This window comes from Urtica dioica, chromosome 1, assembly GCF_054948205.1.
Source record: "Urtica dioica subsp. dioica isolate 48M chromosome 1, U.dioica_male_clone48M_v1_H2, whole genome shotgun sequence".
NCBI classification, from domain to species: domain Eukaryota; kingdom Viridiplantae; phylum Streptophyta; class Magnoliopsida; order Rosales; family Urticaceae; genus Urtica; species Urtica dioica.
Genome location: NC_142756.1, coordinates 6,115,927 through 6,135,403, shown reverse-complemented (window position 1 = coordinate 6,135,403; position 19,477 = coordinate 6,115,927). Strand labels below are relative to the sequence as shown.

The 19,477-nt window shown below is 34.7% G+C and overlaps 2 protein-coding genes across 3 annotated transcripts; both read right to left on the bottom strand.

Moving 5' to 3' along the window:
- Positions 1–3,006, bottom strand: LOC149406772 (uncharacterized). 2 transcript variants are annotated; one of them, XM_089608624.1, is made up of 3 exons: positions 2,897–3,006; positions 1,992–2,243; positions 1–772 (listed from the first exon to the last, which is right to left on the bottom strand). In XM_089608624.1, exon 2 carries the CDS (start codon positions 2,235–2,237, stop codon positions 2,004–2,006), a length of 234 nt encoding a protein of 77 aa, XP_089464750.1. In that variant the 5' UTR covers positions 2,238–2,243; positions 2,897–3,006; the 3' UTR covers positions 1–772; positions 1,992–2,003. The 2 variants fall into 2 exon arrangements, with proteins under 2 accessions (XP_089464750.1, XP_089464752.1); XM_089608626.1 differs by lacking the exon at positions 1–772 and having other exon boundaries at positions 1,714–2,243.
- A 10,245-nt stretch (positions 3,007–13,251) lies between these two features.
- On the bottom strand, positions 13,252–16,008 carry PDLP7 (plasmodesmata-located protein 7). The gene is made up of 4 exons (XM_089608614.1): positions 15,566–16,008; positions 14,475–14,844; positions 13,974–14,087; positions 13,252–13,627 (listed from the first exon to the last, which is right to left on the bottom strand). The coding sequence occupies exons 1-4, from the start codon at positions 15,938–15,940 to the stop codon at positions 13,620–13,622; spliced, it is 867 nt and encodes a 288-aa protein (XP_089464740.1). The 5' UTR covers positions 15,941–16,008; the 3' UTR covers positions 13,252–13,619.
- Positions 16,009–19,477: the final 3,469 nt, after the last annotated feature.

The window sequence follows — 19,477 nt, the reverse complement described above, 5'->3', positions numbered from 1 at the left end:
CAAGAACAATCAACTGGCTTTTCTAAATTTTGCCAAACCATCAGCAACAATCCTCAAAATCATCTGATTTTATTTCTATCCACTCAAAATATACAAATTGTAAAAATTCGTCTATTCCGCAATCTTTTCTGCCCTACCAAATAAGGCTATTTCTATAGTCCTATTACCTTTCGACTCTGGAAAATTTTCATTTCGAGAATATCAACGAACTGATTAGTCTTAGCTGATGCCGTGCTCAAGTTAATAACGGACAAAATCTAAACACCAGAATGGAAGAAAAGAGAGTGCCATTTTGAAGTATTGTAGTAAAGAGTATTAATAGAGAATATGATAACTGGAATCTATTATTCAGCACAATATATGTGTACTGTAAAATTTAAAAACGGGTGAAGTGAGAGCTTCTCTAATCGAACAAGGCCTCTGCCTATCTTTTTTTCTTTCTTTCTTTTTTTTTAAACAAGGCCTCTGCTAGAATGCAAAGATATAATCATCTATCAAAACCAATCAAAGAATTGTACAGTTACACAAACAACTCATTTTTCAGATGAAAATATAAAACATTAAAAAATCAGAAAAGTCGCATAAAACTACAAACAACAAGGAAATACTTTTTCTATAATAAAAATAGTTATGAGGTATTCGGAAACTTAAGTTTGAAAAGTGGGTACCCGATGCGTGAAGTTATTCTTATGTGAGGTTTTTTTTTGTAATAAGGGGAGAAAAGGATAGCGAGCTGATTTTCTTCCCGTGGATCAATCTGGTGAACATTAGCCTGACGCAATAAAACAAAGCATTAACCTACATATTCTGAACTAGCATATGCCAAATTCAAGGTAAATAAAATGAGCCACACAACTGGAACTATCTAGTTAATTATGATTTAATTTAAATAAATTATCAATAGTACTAAACTTGCTACAAGGGATAAGAAAAAAAAAAGTAATATTCTCAACCAGCTTGTTTAATCCCCTTTTTAAAGAAGAAAAGAAGTGCATTGAGGCTGTCAAAGAGTTTGCATTGGAAGACATGATCGCAGTTTTGGCTGCGGTTCAAAAACGATATTTGGCTTCTTCAGAGCCACTCTGGAATGCCACCATATATATATATATATATATATATATATATATATATATATATATTTTAAAAAAAGGCTTGTGAATCGAAAGTATTCAAGAGATCTGGAAGCTATATAGCCAATAATTGTGATTTTCTGCGATTGAAAATACAGTAGTGTTCATGAATGATGGGGAGTTTGGGAAAAATGCCCTTTCGGAATTTCGACCCCCAAGATTCAAACATGCGACAAGGATAGGCTTCATATGTTCTCTTTTTATACTGTTGAACCAATGCCCTAAATCCGTGCGGAAAAAAAATCCAATTCCCTAAGGGCAGAGTGAAACCTGAATAGTAGTGACGTATATGAATAGTCATAAGACTCGATGAATAAAATGTTAAAAAAAAAAAAAAAAAAAAAAATACAACTGGTTTCCAATCAGTATCTACGAGGAGGATGGTCAGACAGCCAGTTGTGTGGATCAAATAGATTGGAAGTCTTAATCAAAGTAAAAGATAATAGATAATATATTGGAAACAACCAAACGAAACTATCCCATAGTGGTGCTCAGTTAGATACAGCAAGACAAGCCCAAGTTTTGCACTCTTTTGCTTCAACTGTAATTCGCTTCAAGCTATCTCAACGACTAAGTGATTCACTTTTAATGCAAAGTAATAACTTCAGACAAGAAAATGTTCCAACAAAACCTTCATCAAATTGTATCTAAAGTCAACAAAGTTAAATCTACCAACAACATCCTAATTCTGTAAAGAACGAGATTCAAAGAGAATCATGAAAATCGGATCATCCAAAAACATGTCATACCCAATTACAGAAGAATAATGTAGTCCGATCTACTACGTCCTTGGTCACGTAACTTGTTCAAGACGAAAAAAAAATATATAAAAGGAAACAAATATATTCAGACACAACTCACCTGAACAAAACATCACCCCGATACCAGCTTTACCACGATAAATATTAGGTTGAACAGAATGAGAGGAAGTCTCAAGTATTGAGTTGCGCAGATGAGACCTATGATCTGCCCTTTGAAGGACTTAGTCTTGCCTCCTGATACTTCTGCGAAGCTCCATCCTCTGGGTGCAAGGAAACGATCCTCGTTCAGTATCGCTAGCGCGTTTGCAAGAAGTAAAAACCCTTCAAGTAGCGTCCACAGTCCCATTTTTACCTATAAAATGAAAAGAATAAACAAAGAATATGTTTATTCTTTTCGGTACACAAACAAAGCTCCAACAACAATCTACATCAAGAAAAGAAAAAATGTATATTGTCTCAGCGTCTAAATGTATCATGAACTATGCAGTCTCTAGGGCAATAAACCAGAACTAGATCACTACGAATGTGATGAAAAAAAAATAAATAAATAAATAACCTTAGGGCTTTTCTTAATTGGTTTGTGTTTCATCTTCGTTATTTTGAGTACCCAAATTCCAGGCCTACATTTGTAGGAGTAGGAGAAATCAAGGTTTTCATTTACTTTTATTCCGTTTCAACTAAGAAAAACGCAACCCTAAACTTCTAAGTCAAAACCCAGGACAAAATCCCCCAAAATCCAAATACACGAACAAAAATCATCATCTAAGCCCTAAAATCAGCGACCCTGGAATGCTCTACCTTATATATCTTGATTAGACTTTTCCAGAAACGAATTTTGAGTTTTAGACGATTTCAAATTACATAAACTAAAAACAACAAAAAAAACTCTGAGTAAAAAACACATCGATTACATATTTTCGAAATGAGATAGGGAATTCAAGCAATAATAATCAACACGTCAACAAAATAAAATAAATAAACTGAAGCTAAGAGTTTGAACATCACCTGGTGGTCGTGACGATGAGACGGTGCGATACGGTGGGAGAAGGCGAGACAGCGAGCAATTGGGTTCTCTAATCATACAGGTATCACTTAGTTTTATATTTAAGAATTAATTTTTTTATATTTTAATTAGTTAGTAGATATAGAGTGTTTTATCTTTTTAATTTATTCTAAATTTTTATTAGCAGTTTCCATTAATTCTTTTTTTTTTTTTTTGAGGGAGCAATTTCCATTAATTCTTACTTTAGTATTTTTTTTTATTAGTCTTTTTTTTTTATATTACCTCTAACTATATGCATTTGACAATAACATTGTTTGACATGGTTTTGCTTTAAAAAAAGAGATTTGTAAGTAACTAGGCCACATTAAACATGTAATTTTGGATCTAGCCTATGTTTGACAATTTTTAGAGATATAGCCAAATAACTTATGTGGCAATAATTAAGGTCTGATTTGCCTTTATTTATCAACAAATTCGTCACTTTCTCTCTCTTATTTTTTTAAAATAATTTTTTTGCATCAAAACTTCAAAAATTCGTATCTTTCTCATACGAACTCGAAATTGAGTGATTTCACATCCTACAAATTCGTGGCATCGAGATCTTCAAAAATAGACCCATTGTGTTTGATGAAAAATTATGTTTAATGCATCATAGTTACGTTTCCATTTATTTTTTAATAATTATAAAAAATTTCCAGTTATTTCTATATTTAAGGTAGTAACGTGATTTTTCTACATCTATGGTATTAAACATGATTTTTCATCAAACACAATGGATCTATTTTTGAAGATCTCGGCGTCACAAATCCGTAGGATTTGGAATCACTCAATTTCGAGTTCATATGAGATATATATGGTTTTTTGAAGTTTTTATGTAAAAAAAGTGTAGGAAAAAAGTAGGAGAGAGAAAGTGACGAATTTGTTAATAAATAAGGGTAAATCAGACCTTAATTATTGCCACATAAGTCTGTTGGCTATTTCACTAAAAGTTGTGAAACATAGGCTAAAAACAAATTTCATAGTTTCATTTTGGCTATTTCGCTACAATGCCCTTAAAAAAATATTTTTAGATTCTGCTTTGGAAAAAAAATTGTTTTTTTTCAAAAGCAGACAGATATTTGGTAAACTGTTTTTAAAATAATTTTTGCAAATAGCAAAAAAAGATTTAGCATTTGGTAAAATATATATAATTATAAAAAAGACCTAAATAGATATCTCTTGAGTTGATAAAAATTATTAATATTTATATATAATAAAATTATAATTATTAATTGAAAGATAGAAATAACAATATGTGTGTGTGTGAGACCCATATTTTAAATGTTTTGTATAAAGTATTAACATTAAGAATGACATGATATATATATTCTTACTAATATTATTTTTCAAATTTATAATCAGTGTCTAATTTTAATACAAATATATAAGATAATTTAAAATAGTATAATTGTAGACTTGTACATCTCTAAAGTTTACAACTCATAATACAATTTAAAAAAAAAAACAATGTTATCTATTACCACTTACCACTGAAGTACGCGCACAGCCTTATATCAGAAATAAACAAAATTTTGACATTTAATTGTGTTGAATGATTAAGAACAGAACCGTAATTCAACATAAAATAGAAAACAATTTCCCCAAAATCTATAAAAATTTTGCTTTTTCCATTTTCTTCTATATTTTGAAAATCACTTTTCAACTTTTACTTAAAGCTATTTTGCCAAACATTTTAAAACGATTTGACTTTTAGAAAAAACTAAAAAGATGTTTAATAAGCTAAGCCCAAACATAGCTAATATATGTTATTTCCCCTTCATCATTTTAAAGCCTCTTTAGTCAATATATAGAGAATAATTGAAAGCAAAATAAGAATAATATTTTTTTCACGAATTACGTTAAAAATGTTTATTTTATTTTTAACGTATTGTCTTGAGGCTTACGCCTCGTACGTACTGAGGCGCAACACCTCAAGTACGGAGAGCTTACACTTCAATACTTAATTGCGTACATTAAATCCTTGAGTCAAACTAACCAGACTACTTAGGGCGTTAATAAAAATAAAACTCTTCATACGGTCAAATATGCAAAGGATCCCATTGCTGGACCAAGGCGTTCCGAGGCGTGGTATTGAAAACGTGTTATGTTAAAAATGTTCTGAGGCGATGTGCTATTGAAAAGGATTGCACTGGCGCAGTGCGCCGTTGAAGCGCACCTATAGCGTTGACATGTTGTCCAAAATGCGCAACAAACTTGAATTGGCCATAACTTTTTGCTCCAAAATTCGATTTTGACAAACGAACACGCGTAGAAAAGCTAAGAGAATATCTATTCAGTCATGGAAAAAAACTCATCCAAAATCTTCAATGATGAATCTCCAAATTGCGAAGAAGAAGGCACTAAGTTTCTTGTTTTGCTTGAACTTATTCGAAAGTCTTTAAATCACTCAAAAACTGCTCCATTAAGCTCCAAATGTTCTCTATGCCTCAACAACCTGAAAATTCACTAAAAACTACAAAAATAACATAAAAAGCTTCAAGAACAAGTGTCGATTGATTTTAAAAAACATTGATAAGTGGGAATGAATCGTACTTATCAACCACCACCATGTGAGAGCCACAGATAGGGATGGAGACACAGTGTTCCTAGGGGGTGCTGAAGCCTCCCCTTAATTTGTTTATTTATATTTTTTTTACCCATTGTTAAAAAAAATTCTTTTTATTGAAAACTAACCAGACTACTTAATTGCGTACATTAAATCCTTGAGTCAAACTAACCAGACTACTTAGGGCATTAATAAAAATAAAACTCTTCATACGGTCAAATATGCAAAGGATCCCATTGCTGGACCAAGGCGTTCCGAGGCGTGGTATTGAAAACGTGTTATGTTAAAAATGTTCTGAGGCGATGTGCTATTGAAAAGAATTGCACTGGCGCAGTGCGCCGTTGAAGCGCACCCATAGCGTTGACATGTTGTCCAAAATGCGCAACAAACTTGAATTGGCCATAACTTTTTGCTCCAAATTTCGATTTTGACAAACGAACACGCGTAGAAAAGCTAAGAGAAATATCTATTCAGTCATGGAAAAAAACTCATCCAAAATCTTCAATGATGAATCTCCAAATTGCGAAGAAGATGGCACTAAGTTTCTTGTTTTGCTCGAACTTATTCGAAAGTCTTTAAATCACTCCAAAACTGCTCCATTAAGCTCCAAATGTTCTCTATGCCTCAACAACCTGAAAATTCACTAAAAACTACAAAAATAACATAAAAAGCTTCAAGAACAAGTGTCGATTCATTTTAAAAAACATTGATAAGTGGGAATGAATCGTACTTATCAACCACCACCATGTGAGAGCCACAGATAGGGATGGAGACACAGTGTTCCTAAGGGTTGCTGAAGCCTCCCCTTAATTTGTTTATTTATATTTTTTTTACCCATTGTTAAAAAAAATTCTTTTTATTTTATTTTAAAATTTTACAAATTAGTTCCTCTCCCCCAAAATTTTTCTTATACACTAACTCTCGCTAATTTATATTTTTGACTCCATCCCTAATAACAAGCAGAGCCGGCTCAAGGGGAGGGCGAGAAGGGCACCGGCCTGACCTCCACCTTGAGCAGCCCCCATTTTTAGAACATTTCATTCAGCCCAATTCTCTAATTGTAGAAAATGGCCCAATATATTTAACTTAGATTTAGTGGATGTATCTCTAATAGCTCTTTTGTCTTTATATTGCGCTAACATTGGCTTCATTTTTTTTTTTTTTTTTTTTTTTTTTCTGAAAACCGTTTACATTAGTCATCATATCCCTAACTCCTATATACAAAAGTAACAAAACCCTAAGTACTCCTATATGCAAAAAACAGTACTCCTTAAAGGAATAGCAACTGTTTAATAAGTTAGCAACGTTCGACTATTATACCAATTCAAAGAATTTTGTAACCTTAACAATTAACATGTATACAAATAATATATATATATATATATATATATATATATTTTAACTATTATTCGTTTCAATTGCTCTCTCTCTCTCTCTCTCTCTCTCTCTCTCTCTCTCTCTCTCTCTCTCTCTCTCTCTCTCTCTCTCTCTCTCTCTCTCTCTCTCCCCTCATTTACAATACATCATCTTAAATAAACTTATCTAATTTTTAAACCTCAAGAGTCCAAAGATAGCAAGAAGTACAAAGAAATACAATAAATATAAATTTTATTTTGAAGGATATAAACATCTTAGTTAGATTTTTTTTTTAAACTATTTAATGTCTATTGTTTTATTTATGAGATAAAAAAGAATAATTAGACGCACTAGCCAAATTCAAATGTTGAGATTGCATATTATCCAACGTTTACATTTATTTTGAGAAATAGTCAACTTCGTTGACGTGACGTTTCAGCCAATATTTTTATGTCGGAAATACCCCTAATGCAATCTGGTTTTATTTGAGTAAAGAATTATATGAATAAGTCAACAAATGATTATCCTCGTATATCGCATGATTTCAAGGATTAATATCAACAGATTTTGTAATTAAATAATTCCATATTCTCTCTCTCTCTCTCTATCTCTCTCTAGACGGTTCTCCGGGCTCCAATACTGATCGGCGCGCGAAAGGAATCGCGATGGTCGTGACGGTCGAAGGAGAAGAAGTGATGACTCGCGCGACCACGTCGGACATCAACCAAGGCGAAGACGCGAATTTCCAAAGCGGATCTGAAGCGAGAGAGGTCAGCGAAGATCGGACGCGTGATCTAGGGTTTCGCGTGCAAAAATTCCAGTGCCGGTTGAGAGTGACATGCGCGAACCGGCAGGAGAGGGCGCCCCAGGGTCTCAGCGACAAGCTCTGGGCGCTCGAACAGGGAGACGACGAAGACCTCCAGGGCCGGCCGTTTGAAGATGGCACTGAAGAGAGAGTGCAACCGAGGGGGATTGAAGATCGTCATATTTTGGTTCATAATAATTAAATTCCAGGAATGGGTAGAGCTCAAGCACCGCACGTTGAAGGGTTTCGAGCAAAAAATCAGTGGTTTGAATGGCAATGGTGTTCCTGGAATTCCACAATCGGATCGGTATATTTGTGTTTATTTTTTTTTAAAATCAAGTTTATTTCAATTTAGTTCAGTTTATTTCGGTTTATTTGTATTAATTTTGATTTATTTGTGGGAGAGTTGGCGGAGACGCAGGCGCGTCGGGTTTCGAGGCGGAGAAAGGGTGGTCCAGTGAGCATCGGGTGAGGACGAAGGCTCGGTGGTCCCTCGCCCTTCGAATTAGGTGCGGGTGGCCCCACTCGACGTCGTCTGGTCCAAACTAGGCGACGTCTTCTCTGTATGAGTCTTCTCCGGCGAGGTCCGAACCAGTCCGACGTGCACCGGGTGAGAACGAAGGCCGACTTGCGTACTACCTCCATTCGTGACTTGTCTAGATCTGCTATGGCCATCCGATCCGGTTAATCCGGCTGCAACTGGGTTGAGATTTCCGGTGGGCTAGCCTGGCCACAACGTTGTCGTATCCGCCTGCGAGACATCTGACCATGGTATATTCGATCTTCTTCAATGTTAATTCGTGTGAATTTCTTCAGTGTTAATTCATGTTAGTTAGTATTAATTCATGTTAATTCGTTCATTCAGTTTGGCTGTTTCGGGCAGAGTCGGAGGCGGTGAAAGCAAAAGAGTCTCTGCGAGACGGATGACAAATTGACTCGGCGGTAAAGATCTCATAATATTTTTCATCGTTTTAGGAAAAATTTTAATCTACTAATGGAAGAGTTATTTATTGTAATGTTTTCCATTTATTTATTTAATTTAATTATATTTGGTAAATTTTATTTTAATGAAAGGTATTTTTGTCTGATCAAGTTTATTAATGTGGTTTATTGACTATTTCGCAAAATAAATCAAATGTTGGTTATTTTGACAATTTTATGTTTCTGATTAGTTAGTCTACTCAAGCTCCTTATAAAAAATGCTTGTAAATTTTTTTCGATGTCGTGTCATAATAATTAGTATTTCATTTTGAAACTTAGTTTTATGATAAAACAAAAATTATATATGTCTAGTAGAATTACTATGGCGTTCCCTTCCCGAACAAATTAAAAAGAAACAAATTATATATTGTACTTTAAATTAAGCTATGAAGTATAGCTGTATATATCCTTGGAATTTATTTATTTTATTTATTTTTTGTTTATGATATTCATAGAGAATTCAAACCAATTTATCATCAAGTGTTTGGAATTGGATACCGGTTACGAAATGTTAAAAAAAGGTCTTAAACGATGATGATTATAATTTTTTTTTTGGAAACATGATGCTTAAGTATAACCTCCACTTGCAAATCTGTATACAAGGTTCCTTAATGTCTAAGTTCAAGCAGGCCAATAATTGATTTATTTGGAAATCAACGATGTAGTTGGCGAAAATATAAAGTTTCCTTTACATATTCATTCATGCATAAACATAATTAAAGGTGTTACAAATGGAACCATCAATTCATGTAAAGGGACTTTATATTTCTAATAATTGAGCTTAGACTGAAAATAGTGTAATATGATTTGATTATAGCACCAAAGAAATTTCTTCTTTTCTCTTACTTTCTTGTGAATTTGTTGGTGCTTTCTTTAGTTTTATGTTTTTTTTTTTGAAGAATTGTGAATTTGTTTGTCATACAAAGCTATAGAAGCTTAGACGGTGGGATATACTTTTGAATTCTTACTTTTAAAGCAATTATATAATTATAAGCTCAATTATTATTAAAAGTTGTCTTTTTCTTTTTAGTCTCGCTAGTACTCCACTAAAGTTGGTCAATAATATTCTAAGAGAATTAGCTAGAGCAAGAAAAAACTATGATTTATCTGTGAAGTTATGGTTAAAAAGATTTGGGTATTTACTCTAACTGAAATTTAATGATACTTTAACTAAGTAGTCATTTGAAAGTAATGAGTTTACAAACTAGCTAAAATTGTCTACAATTAATAAAATAATTAAAAATTTACAAAAAATGTGCAAATATGAGGTGTCATTAAACTTTTGTCCATATTAAAAATAAAATTACAATCGTAAGTTTTGTTCTAACAAGAATATAAATAGTGTTATAAATTAAATTGAGAGTTCGGACTGAAAAATTATTTAGTTTGTCTGAACCCCAGGATAGAGTGTTCCATTCTGGGAGTGGCTAGAAATTCTAGCCAAACTAGAACATACCTTTATGTTTTGATATTGCTCACATATAATAATAATAAAAAAATCAATTCAAGTTTTGTTCACAAAATTCGTTTATTCCACTTTTGTGAACAATATTGTAACATAATTCCGGCATCTTTTTATGGGTGAGAAACAAGTCAAAATTCCGGTTTGTTCTAGTTTTGAAACCAAGTTTAGTTATAAATTATATATAACACCAAGACATTAGAATATGAAATAGTCACACTATGAAATAGTATTAGAATATGCTGGGAAAAAGAAATCTTTTAGTTCTCTTTTTTTAATACCCTATGTACTTTACAAATCGGAAGATACGGCAGCGGGAAATGAAAAAAAAATAAAATAATAATTGGTTATTTAAAGAAGGAGAGAGTTGAAGATCCGTTGGGAGAAAGAAAAGCGCATCACATAATTTAATCTAGAAAGAAACCCTCTTATATGGCAATAGAAAAGTGAATGTATACATTTAATTTTAAATCTCTTCGAAATAAATACACCACCAATGCTTGAAAAGCTGAAAGGATTGAGAATTTGATAAAGCAAGCAAAAAGCTCGTTCATGAAAAGTAGGAGAGCATTATGCGCGCCACCAAATACACGACGGCACGTCAATCTATGTACGAGAGCTTTGTCGTGGAACGTTGTCAACTTTGCTTATTTTTCTTTACTCTTTACTATTTTCAAAGCACACTAGATGGCCATTTAACATCACGAAATTACTCTAATTTTATAAATATATTGTAATGGGGTATTCTAATTTATATATAAAAAAATATATCGACGATATCTCATGTGTTTAATCGAAATGTGCGATTTGTCTCATCTGTTTTTGAAAATATCAAATATCTCCATTCAATTTAATATAAATGACTTATATCTCTCATAAAAATACATTACGTTGCAAATAACATGTTTTTATTAGTATTTTTGATATTTTCCCTTGATAAAATACACCACCATATTAACTAGAAAAAAAAAGAGTTTTAGAAATTAGTTTTAAATGCCACTTCTAAACATCTGCGACAATCGCCTCTAACGCCTCGTTGAATTCGCAAAAAATTGAGTTATAAAAGCAACATGTTGATTCTTAATTCTTCCATCTATTTCGCGGAAGACATTGTCCCACCATATAGCAAGAAGTACTATAGAAGCGACATGGCTTCTAATTGGATTTGCATGCGGTCAAATTTGAAGTGACGCTTCTAATTGAATTTTAGGGGGAGCTCAAGCCCCCCTAAAAAAATTGTTTTACATTTTTGTCTATTTTAAAAAAATTACATTTTATACCTTGAAAATTTATACTTTTGATCCATTTTTAAAAAAAATTATATATTTTTTTTCTTTGAAAATTTATAAATTAGCCCCATTTGGTGAACTTCGGCTTCGTCCATCTCAGCCTAGGACAACCTCTCCGCAAAACTCTAAGGCAACGAAAGGCTAACCCCAGAAATTGTTGCACCTAATGCATCAGCGAGACTCTTCTCTGCAAATCCAATTTTTAAGCTGGAAATATTGGTATGTTGATTGCAATACTATGCAAATCCAATTTGAAAATCAGGTGAGACAACTAAAATACAAATAAAAAATCTTAATAAAATCATGATGGAAACATTATTTTGTCGACCCATATTATGTAGGGATCCCTATCTAATTTCGTTATGTCTTGTAATTTGGAAAAGTAAATGTTGAAAGAAAGTCTCTTAACTCATTATTTGAAAATATTTATAGTAACGAGAATTAGGGATGACAACGGGTACGGGTAAAATCGGGTATACCTAAAGGTGGTCATATGGGATCCCGCGGGACCCCGTTTCCCGTATTTTTTGTACCATATGGGAAATGGAAAAAAACCATATTAGGAAATATGGTACCGGGACTTTTGTCCCATAACCATCCGGGAAATGGGACGGAACTGAGATCCCCGTTTAGCACCATTTAGTACCATATTTTTAAAATTGTATTTTTTTAATTGAAAATATATGAATTTTTATTTATTTTTAAATGTATTCATGATTAAAAAAAATAAATAAATAAATATGGGAAATATGGGAATCCCGGAACCGCGAAATATGGTACCGGGAATTCCCGGTACAGAGGAAAATGGTTCCGGGATTTCCCGGTACCATTTTTTACGGTTCCGGGAGTCCCATTTCCCGCAAAATATGGGACGGGACCAGGGGGATCCCATTTCCCGGGTTCCATATGACCAGCTTTAGGTATACCTATTCCGTTACCCGTACCCGCTATAATTTTTTACCCGTTACCCGGACCCGTTTACCTGGATTTTGAGACGGGCCGGGTAACGGGGATACCCGCCGGGTAAACGGGTTAAAAATATTAGACCCGTTACCCGTTTACCCGTTTACCCGGTATAAAAAAAGGGTAGCGAGTCGGGTAGACCCGCTTACTCGTTTACCCGTTTATAAAATAAAAATCCATCAACAATATAAGTTTAAAAATAATAAAATTTAGGTGAAAAATTATCAAAGTACTAGTACAATATAAAGAACATTAAAATTCAAAATAAATAAATAAAAAATACAAAAGAAGTCTTCATTGCAAATTGATCATCTTCATTGTAAATTTGGTCATCTTCATTGCAACGCTATCATCTTCATTGCAACATATAAAAATTTATTATCTTTTTAAATATTTAAAAGATAACGGGTCGGGTCCCGGGTAACCGGGTACGGAATGACTATTCCGTTACCCGTACCCGGACCCGTTAAAACCTTAACGGGTATTACCCATTTACCTGTTTACCCAAAAAGAACGGGTATTATCCGACCCGAATAAATCGGATAACGGGTCGGAACGCGGGTAACGGGTCAAATTGTCATCCAATCCCATTGGACAATTAAAGGTGAACAAAGAAGTGTTTACGCGGACTTTTTTTTTTTGAGGGACTTTGTATTAGTTAGTTGGTCTTCTAATTTTCCTGATTACCGGGTTCCATAAGCATGAACATAGTTTACATCAAAATTGTACATGATTTGAATGCATTCCCAAAAACAATATTATTTTAAGACACTATGCCAATTGACAGCTTAGGAAAGTAAATCTAAAAAAAAAAGGTACAAAAGTAGACAAAAGAGAAAATTAATCTTACTTTATATATAATATACATTCATACATAATACCAAGGCCAAATCACAAAATTAAAAAGACCATATTTTACGCCCTTTACAAAAAGAATCATGCATAATTAAATTGTTTAACACATTCAACGATACAACTTTTGTGAAGTGGAGAGTGTATTGGAATTTCTCACCCCTTTTTTTTCCCTCTCTTTTCCTAACTTTGTTTGGGAAAAATAAAACCACGTTACGTGTTTCCCATCTTCTATTTAAACTTCCTTTTGGAGAGAAATATAAAAAGCCAAACACAAGAAAAAGTGAAAAGAAAACAGTAAATACAAGCAAAGTCGACACGGTAACGATGAAAAAGAAAGTAGCAAGTCACTTTGCTCAGAGCAGCGGGTTTTCTAAAAGCCTTCCCCAAGTAACTTTCGTATAAATTAACCTTATTTACCTGCATGAGAAAGTGACATCCAAATGTAACAGTCAGTGGACTATCTTCATGGGGTTTTCTTTAATAATAATAATAAAAAAAGTGTTATAGTTAACTAGTCTCTAAAATTAGCAAAAACGGGTCAAAATTTATAAAATGTGCAAGAACAAGGTTTTCATACTTTTGTTGAGCATGTTAATAATTTTTTTGACAGTTATCAATTGGTAACATACATCGTGACTATTTTGACTAGCCATTATAGTCACGACATTAGTTATTATACTAAAAAATTTAAATTGTGACTATTTTGTTGATAAATTTTGAATTTTACCTAAAATAAAACGTAGCTAAGGAAAAATAATATTACCAGAACCCGCGCAAATCTTCCTCAGAAAAGCAAGGAAAATTATGAGCAAGGCAACTCCAGCTAATAAACCAATTATAACTGCAAATGTCTTCTCGCCATCGCTGCTTGATTTTTCTGCAAATTCATTTCAAACCAAATCCATGAACATGTGACTATCTTCCCTCACCCAAATCAAAACAATAATTTCCCCTCCCACGTCACAATAAAATTCAAGTACTCTCTATACCACATATGGCCACAATTTTTTTCGGGACAAAATATTTTGAAATATTTGCCACACCAATTTTCACCAAAAATTTGTCTTCAACCAAAACATTACAAGAAATTAAAAAAAAAAAAGGACCACAATGGGTCACATTCTTGTATTACAAAACCAACAATTTTTTTTTTTTTTTTTTTTTTTTTTTTTTTTTAGGATAAGATTCAAGGATCTTTCCCATCTCAAGCACCAAAATAATAACAAAACTAGAAATTCTTTAATTAAAATGAAAATTAATTTACCATGGCCGTGATCATCCGTGGTGGCGTATAGATGAGCCCCCTCGGTGGAATAGCGGACATAACACTTGGCAAGAAATAGGTCTCCGAAAGTCGCCTGGCCACAATCGGTTTTGAGCCTTTTGATGGCCTCGGAGGTGCAATCGCGACACTGGCCGAGGCTCAAGTCACCGACGCATTGTGCGACGCCTCTCACGTCCCCGGCCCCACCTTCGCGGTAAGCTCCGCCCCCAAACCCCGAAAACGAGGCCAGCACCGCGTCCACGTGGGCCCCCACGTCACCATCAGACATCGGGGGCCCACACTTCCGGAGAACCACCGTCTTGTCCTCCGATCCGACAAAGGAAGCGTTGTCGTACTTAATGTAGCATCCCTGCCGGGGCGGAACCATAAATATACAAAATTAAAGGAGAGGGGCGTCAAATGTCGTAAATAAAATTTGGGAGGGGGATGATGAAAAAAATAAAATTTAGTGCTAGGCAAATGTGAAACTTTTTTTTTTTTTTGGAGTTTCAACCACATGTTTATCTTTCTATAATTATTTGTAACTATGAAAAAAGGAAAAAAAAAATAAAAAAAATAGAGCACTCAATTTAAGAGGGCAATAATGAAAAACAAAATTTAGAATTATAGGCAAACATGAAACGTTTTCGAATTTTAAACCACAAATTTGTCACTATGAAAACAATATTATGCTCGACAATAATGGAAAATAAAATTTAGAGATATGAAAATATGAAACTTTTACGGAGTTTATGAAAAAAAAAAAAAAAAAAATTAGAGATCAAGAGGGGCAATAATGGTAAATAAATTATAGAACTAGGCAAATATAAAACTTTTTTTGGAGTTTAAACCACAAATCTTTCGATAATAATTTAGGCTGAAAGCATGGACAATGGCCGAGCTAAAATTTGTAGTAGTCACGAAGAAAATTTGATAACAATATTTATTATTTATTATTATTATTCAGGGAGGGAGGGAGTATGTTTATGAAACAATCGTATAGCTTTAGACAAAAACTAGTAAAAAAAAAAAAATTGTAATTTTCAAAAGTTGACACGAAAAAGATTAGAAAAAAAAAAAAGAATGGATGCCTGGAGCTGAAGAGCGGCCCCGCATGGGCGGTCGGGGCAGAGAGAAGGGAGGCGGGAGGCGGCTCGGGCGACGCAGGTGGCGCAGTCGGGCATGGAGAGGTCTCCCCGGCACTGAAACAGCCCCGACACTGGGGACGTCCCTCCCGCCACCGTGAAGTTGTTGTAAGCCGAGTACGTGGCGGAGTTCACCAGTGACGTCAGCAGCGACTCCACGTTGGCGGCGTACCCCGTGTCCTCCGCCCCGTACTTCTGCTGCGTGCATCCCCCGAACACGAACTTGTCCGTCTCCGCCTCCGATGACGTGGCGCGCCTGTTGCTCAGGAGCAGAGCCACAGCCAGTGGAAGAAGAAACAGCTTTCTCATCATCATCATCATCTTTGACGCTGAGAGAGAGAGAGAGAGAGTTAGTGAGCTGTTCTAGTGTGCTAACTTGGGGCAGTACGTACTGTGTGTGTGAGGTAGCTTCTAATTTAACGATATAAAAGCTTGATAAATTATTTACTTACTCCAGGTTACAGTTACAGCCACAGCCACACCATTATTAGTATTGTTATTATTATTATTGAATGGTATATTTTGTTACTTTTATTTTCATTTGCTTAGTTGACGATTCCTGGTTGCGCTTTTTCTTTTTTTATTATTTAGTATGGCTTTTTATGTTTTTGTCATTTTATATAGCTTTTGGGAAAGTGATTTGAGTTTTTTTTTCGTTTGCTTCATTGTTATCCACGCATATGTGTATAATTTCTTAATCGTATATAACTTCTACGCATATAGTGCCACAATCCAAAGTTCTGTCGCTTTGGCCACGGTAATTTTTTTTCTTGCTGGTGGTATTGTTTTTTTTTTTTTTTTTTTTTTTGGAGAATATACATTTCAACTATATATTAAAATGAAGTATTCTCTTGCGGAATAATTATCTTGAAATTAAATGTTATAGTGTCAAAGCTTATTGATAATAATAGAGCACCAAACGACAGTAAATATAAGTTTCAATGATATATCGTTATTGAAACGAGAGTATTGGATATGGTTTAGCTCTCTAAGAACTATCATCGGTTATGTACTATTGTTTCTTTATTGAATACATATATAATTTTTTAGTTGTGGAGCCTAATTTATGGGGTTAGACTATGTAAACCCTTACAAATATTATTTCGTAGATTAACCTATCTGGTCAGGTCAACGTGCGGGTGCGAAGGGCATGCTTAAGTTCACTGTTATGTTTACGTGTGGGTAATTTGCACTTGTTGAGTTTCAAAGTTGCTTAAGATAGCAGCTCTCTCTAGCTGTGAAGTTGATGAGTACGTAGTTGTGATTTGGCTATAATTTTTTATGCAAGAATTGAAGCAAGATCATATATATTATGATAGTACGTTATAGTGTCATTCATTTTGGCGAAAAACCTAATATACCATGTTAATACGTACGTAACATAGACTTGTCGTGGCTATTCCCGAGAAACAAAATTGTGGTTGTTGTTAGTATTTGTTGTAGTGAACATAAACAACTTCAGTATCACCTCTTCATAGTTTTAGAAGATGGAGAGTAGTAGTGCTTGAGAAAGATCTCAAGAAGTTAGAATATATTAGACACATGTTAACAAAGACCGTTTGCTAGAACTGAAGTTGACTTCAATTTGACTCACTAGATGAGGATTGGAGCCAGAGGGAGACAAATCATGATGTTAGTCTTGAAGTGGGAGATTGTTGAGTTGTGGAGCTTAATTTATACGCTAGACTACAAAGATCTTACGACAGTTATTCTACAAATCGACATGGCATATAGGGTGTAAAAACCCTCCTCCAGAGGGTCGTAGGGGGTAGAGGTCTTTAGGCGAAAATTATAATGTAAGGATAGTTCAGGGTACATTTAAGAATTTCAGTTTGTATTAGTTATTATGAAGTTTCTCTATTTATATTTTAAAAAATGGTAAATATAACTTTGGACTGCAGTAGTAAAGTAGAGCAGACGTACTTCTCACATTAACAATGAACAATTAATATTTATAAATCTTTGTTATTTTATTACTTAATTATTTTTCTAGTTAGATATAATTAGGGGCTAACAACACTTTTCATTCAGATTTTATCGCCACATTTTGTTAAAGGTAAAATAAACTTGTACATGATTGTGATTCAAATTCTTCATCAGCGTGCATGGTCAATCCTTACATTGGTTTGGTTATATATTGGCACATATTAGGACATATATAACCATACTGAAAGCCATGAGAGTGGCTACAACTTTATCATGTGAATTTGACTAGAAATGCAGGCTGGCTTCCTCAAAAAAATAAATAAATAAATAAATAAAAAGTCCACAATCACACACTGGCGTCATTTTTTGTGTTTGGAAAAAGAAAGCCAGTATAGAACGGATTACAAAAGCTTAATACACATCCGTATTGACATGCAACTGAGCTTTTACAAACAGAAGTTAATATATGTGACAAAAATATGTATATATAGTATCTCTTGATTTTAATCGAAACACAATGTTTATTCCTTTAATTTCTAAAAAAATATTATAACATCATTATTAATATCAACTTTTGTATCCTAACTTACCTTTAACCATAAAAAACAACCCGCAATTCTTGAAAGTCGTTGAATTTCTTATAATTAAAAGATAAAGTCCTTACTTTACCATTAAGGCTTTAATCCCTCATTGTTAACTACCCCCAAATCCCATATTCAAACAATTCATAATTATCTCATGGTTACCGGTTTGAACTAAACCTTGCTAACCCTAACCCTTGAATCACATATTCGAATAAATCAAATAATAATTGCCTCGTGCTTAACTGTTCAAATGAAACCATTATTACATTCCACTAGTACAAAAAAGACCTTTGGGTGTGACTTTTTTCGCACCCAAAAGTCAATTTTGGCACCCAAAGTTATCATTAGGTGCGACTTTTCCGCACCCGAAAGTCCGCACCTAAAAGTCTTGGGTGCGAAAAGTCGCACTAAAAAGTCACAAAAAAAAATGGCGACATTTAGGTGCTTCTCTTCGAGAGGGACCGGATCTCCGTCGCCGCTCCTCGCTGCTCCTCTTGCGACCGGCTCCACAGCTTCCGAGCCAGGGATACACACACACACACACATACACACACACACACACCCACACACAAAAAAACACATTTCTTCTCGGCCCATTCCTTCTCGGTCCGCGCGCGCGTCCAGTGGTGAGTCTCGGTGGTTGGCTGGGTCGTGTGGACGAGGGGTCGGCGATTTCTTCTCGGCCGGTGCTCGGTGGTCGGATCGGAGCCGACGACGGGGATGCGAGAGGCGAACCAGGTCTACAGACCTACAACAAGAAATAGAGGGAGACAAAGTTAGAGAGAGAGTCGGACAGAGAGAAAAAGATAGAAGAAGAGGAAACTCACCTGAGGTCTGGCGGCGGCGGCGGGGGCTTAGCTCAGTGACACCGCTCCAACTCGCGGCCTCCTTGCTTCTTCGGGGTCACAGCTCGCGCACGGACAAGAGAAGAAGAAGATGGGAAAAGAGAGAGCTCGGAGAGAGAGAGAGAGAGGCTCGGGTTGATTTGTTTTATATCATGACCTAGAATTTGGGTGCGACTTTTCGCACCAAAAAGTCAATTTTCAGTACCTTTGGGTGCGACAAAGTCGCACCTAATAGTATTTCAAAAAAAAGAGGGGGAAAATTTGACCGCGATAAAATTTAAGACATTGGGTGCGAAAAGTCGCACCCAATAGTACTTTTGGGTGCGAAAAGTCGCACCTAATAGTATTTCACAAAAAAGAGGGGGAAAGTTGACCGCTCAAATGTTTTAAGACTATAGGTGCGACTAAGTCGCACCTAATAGTTTTGATGAAGCATTGGGTGCGACTAAGTCGCACCCAAAAGTTTTGACGGACTTTTGGGTGCGACAAAGTTTAAAAAAATC

Excerpts from the sequence above, each read along its gene's own strand:
- LOC149406772 (XM_089608624.1), bottom strand. The coding sequence starts at position 2,237 with ATGGGACTGTGGACGCTACTTGAAGGGTTTTTACTTCTTGCAAACGCG.
- PDLP7 (XM_089608614.1), bottom strand. The coding sequence starts at position 15,940 with ATGATGATGATGATGAGAAAGCTGTTTCTTCTTCCACTGGCTGTGGCT. Across the intron at positions 14,845-15,565 it reads GGGCCGCTCTTCAGCTCCAG|GGATGCTACATTAAGTACGA; the intron begins GCATCCATTCTT and ends CCGCCCCGGCAG. Across the intron at positions 14,088-14,474 it reads CACGGATGATCACGGCCATG|AAAAATCAAGCAGCGATGGC; the intron begins GTAAATTAATTT and ends ATGAATTTGCAG.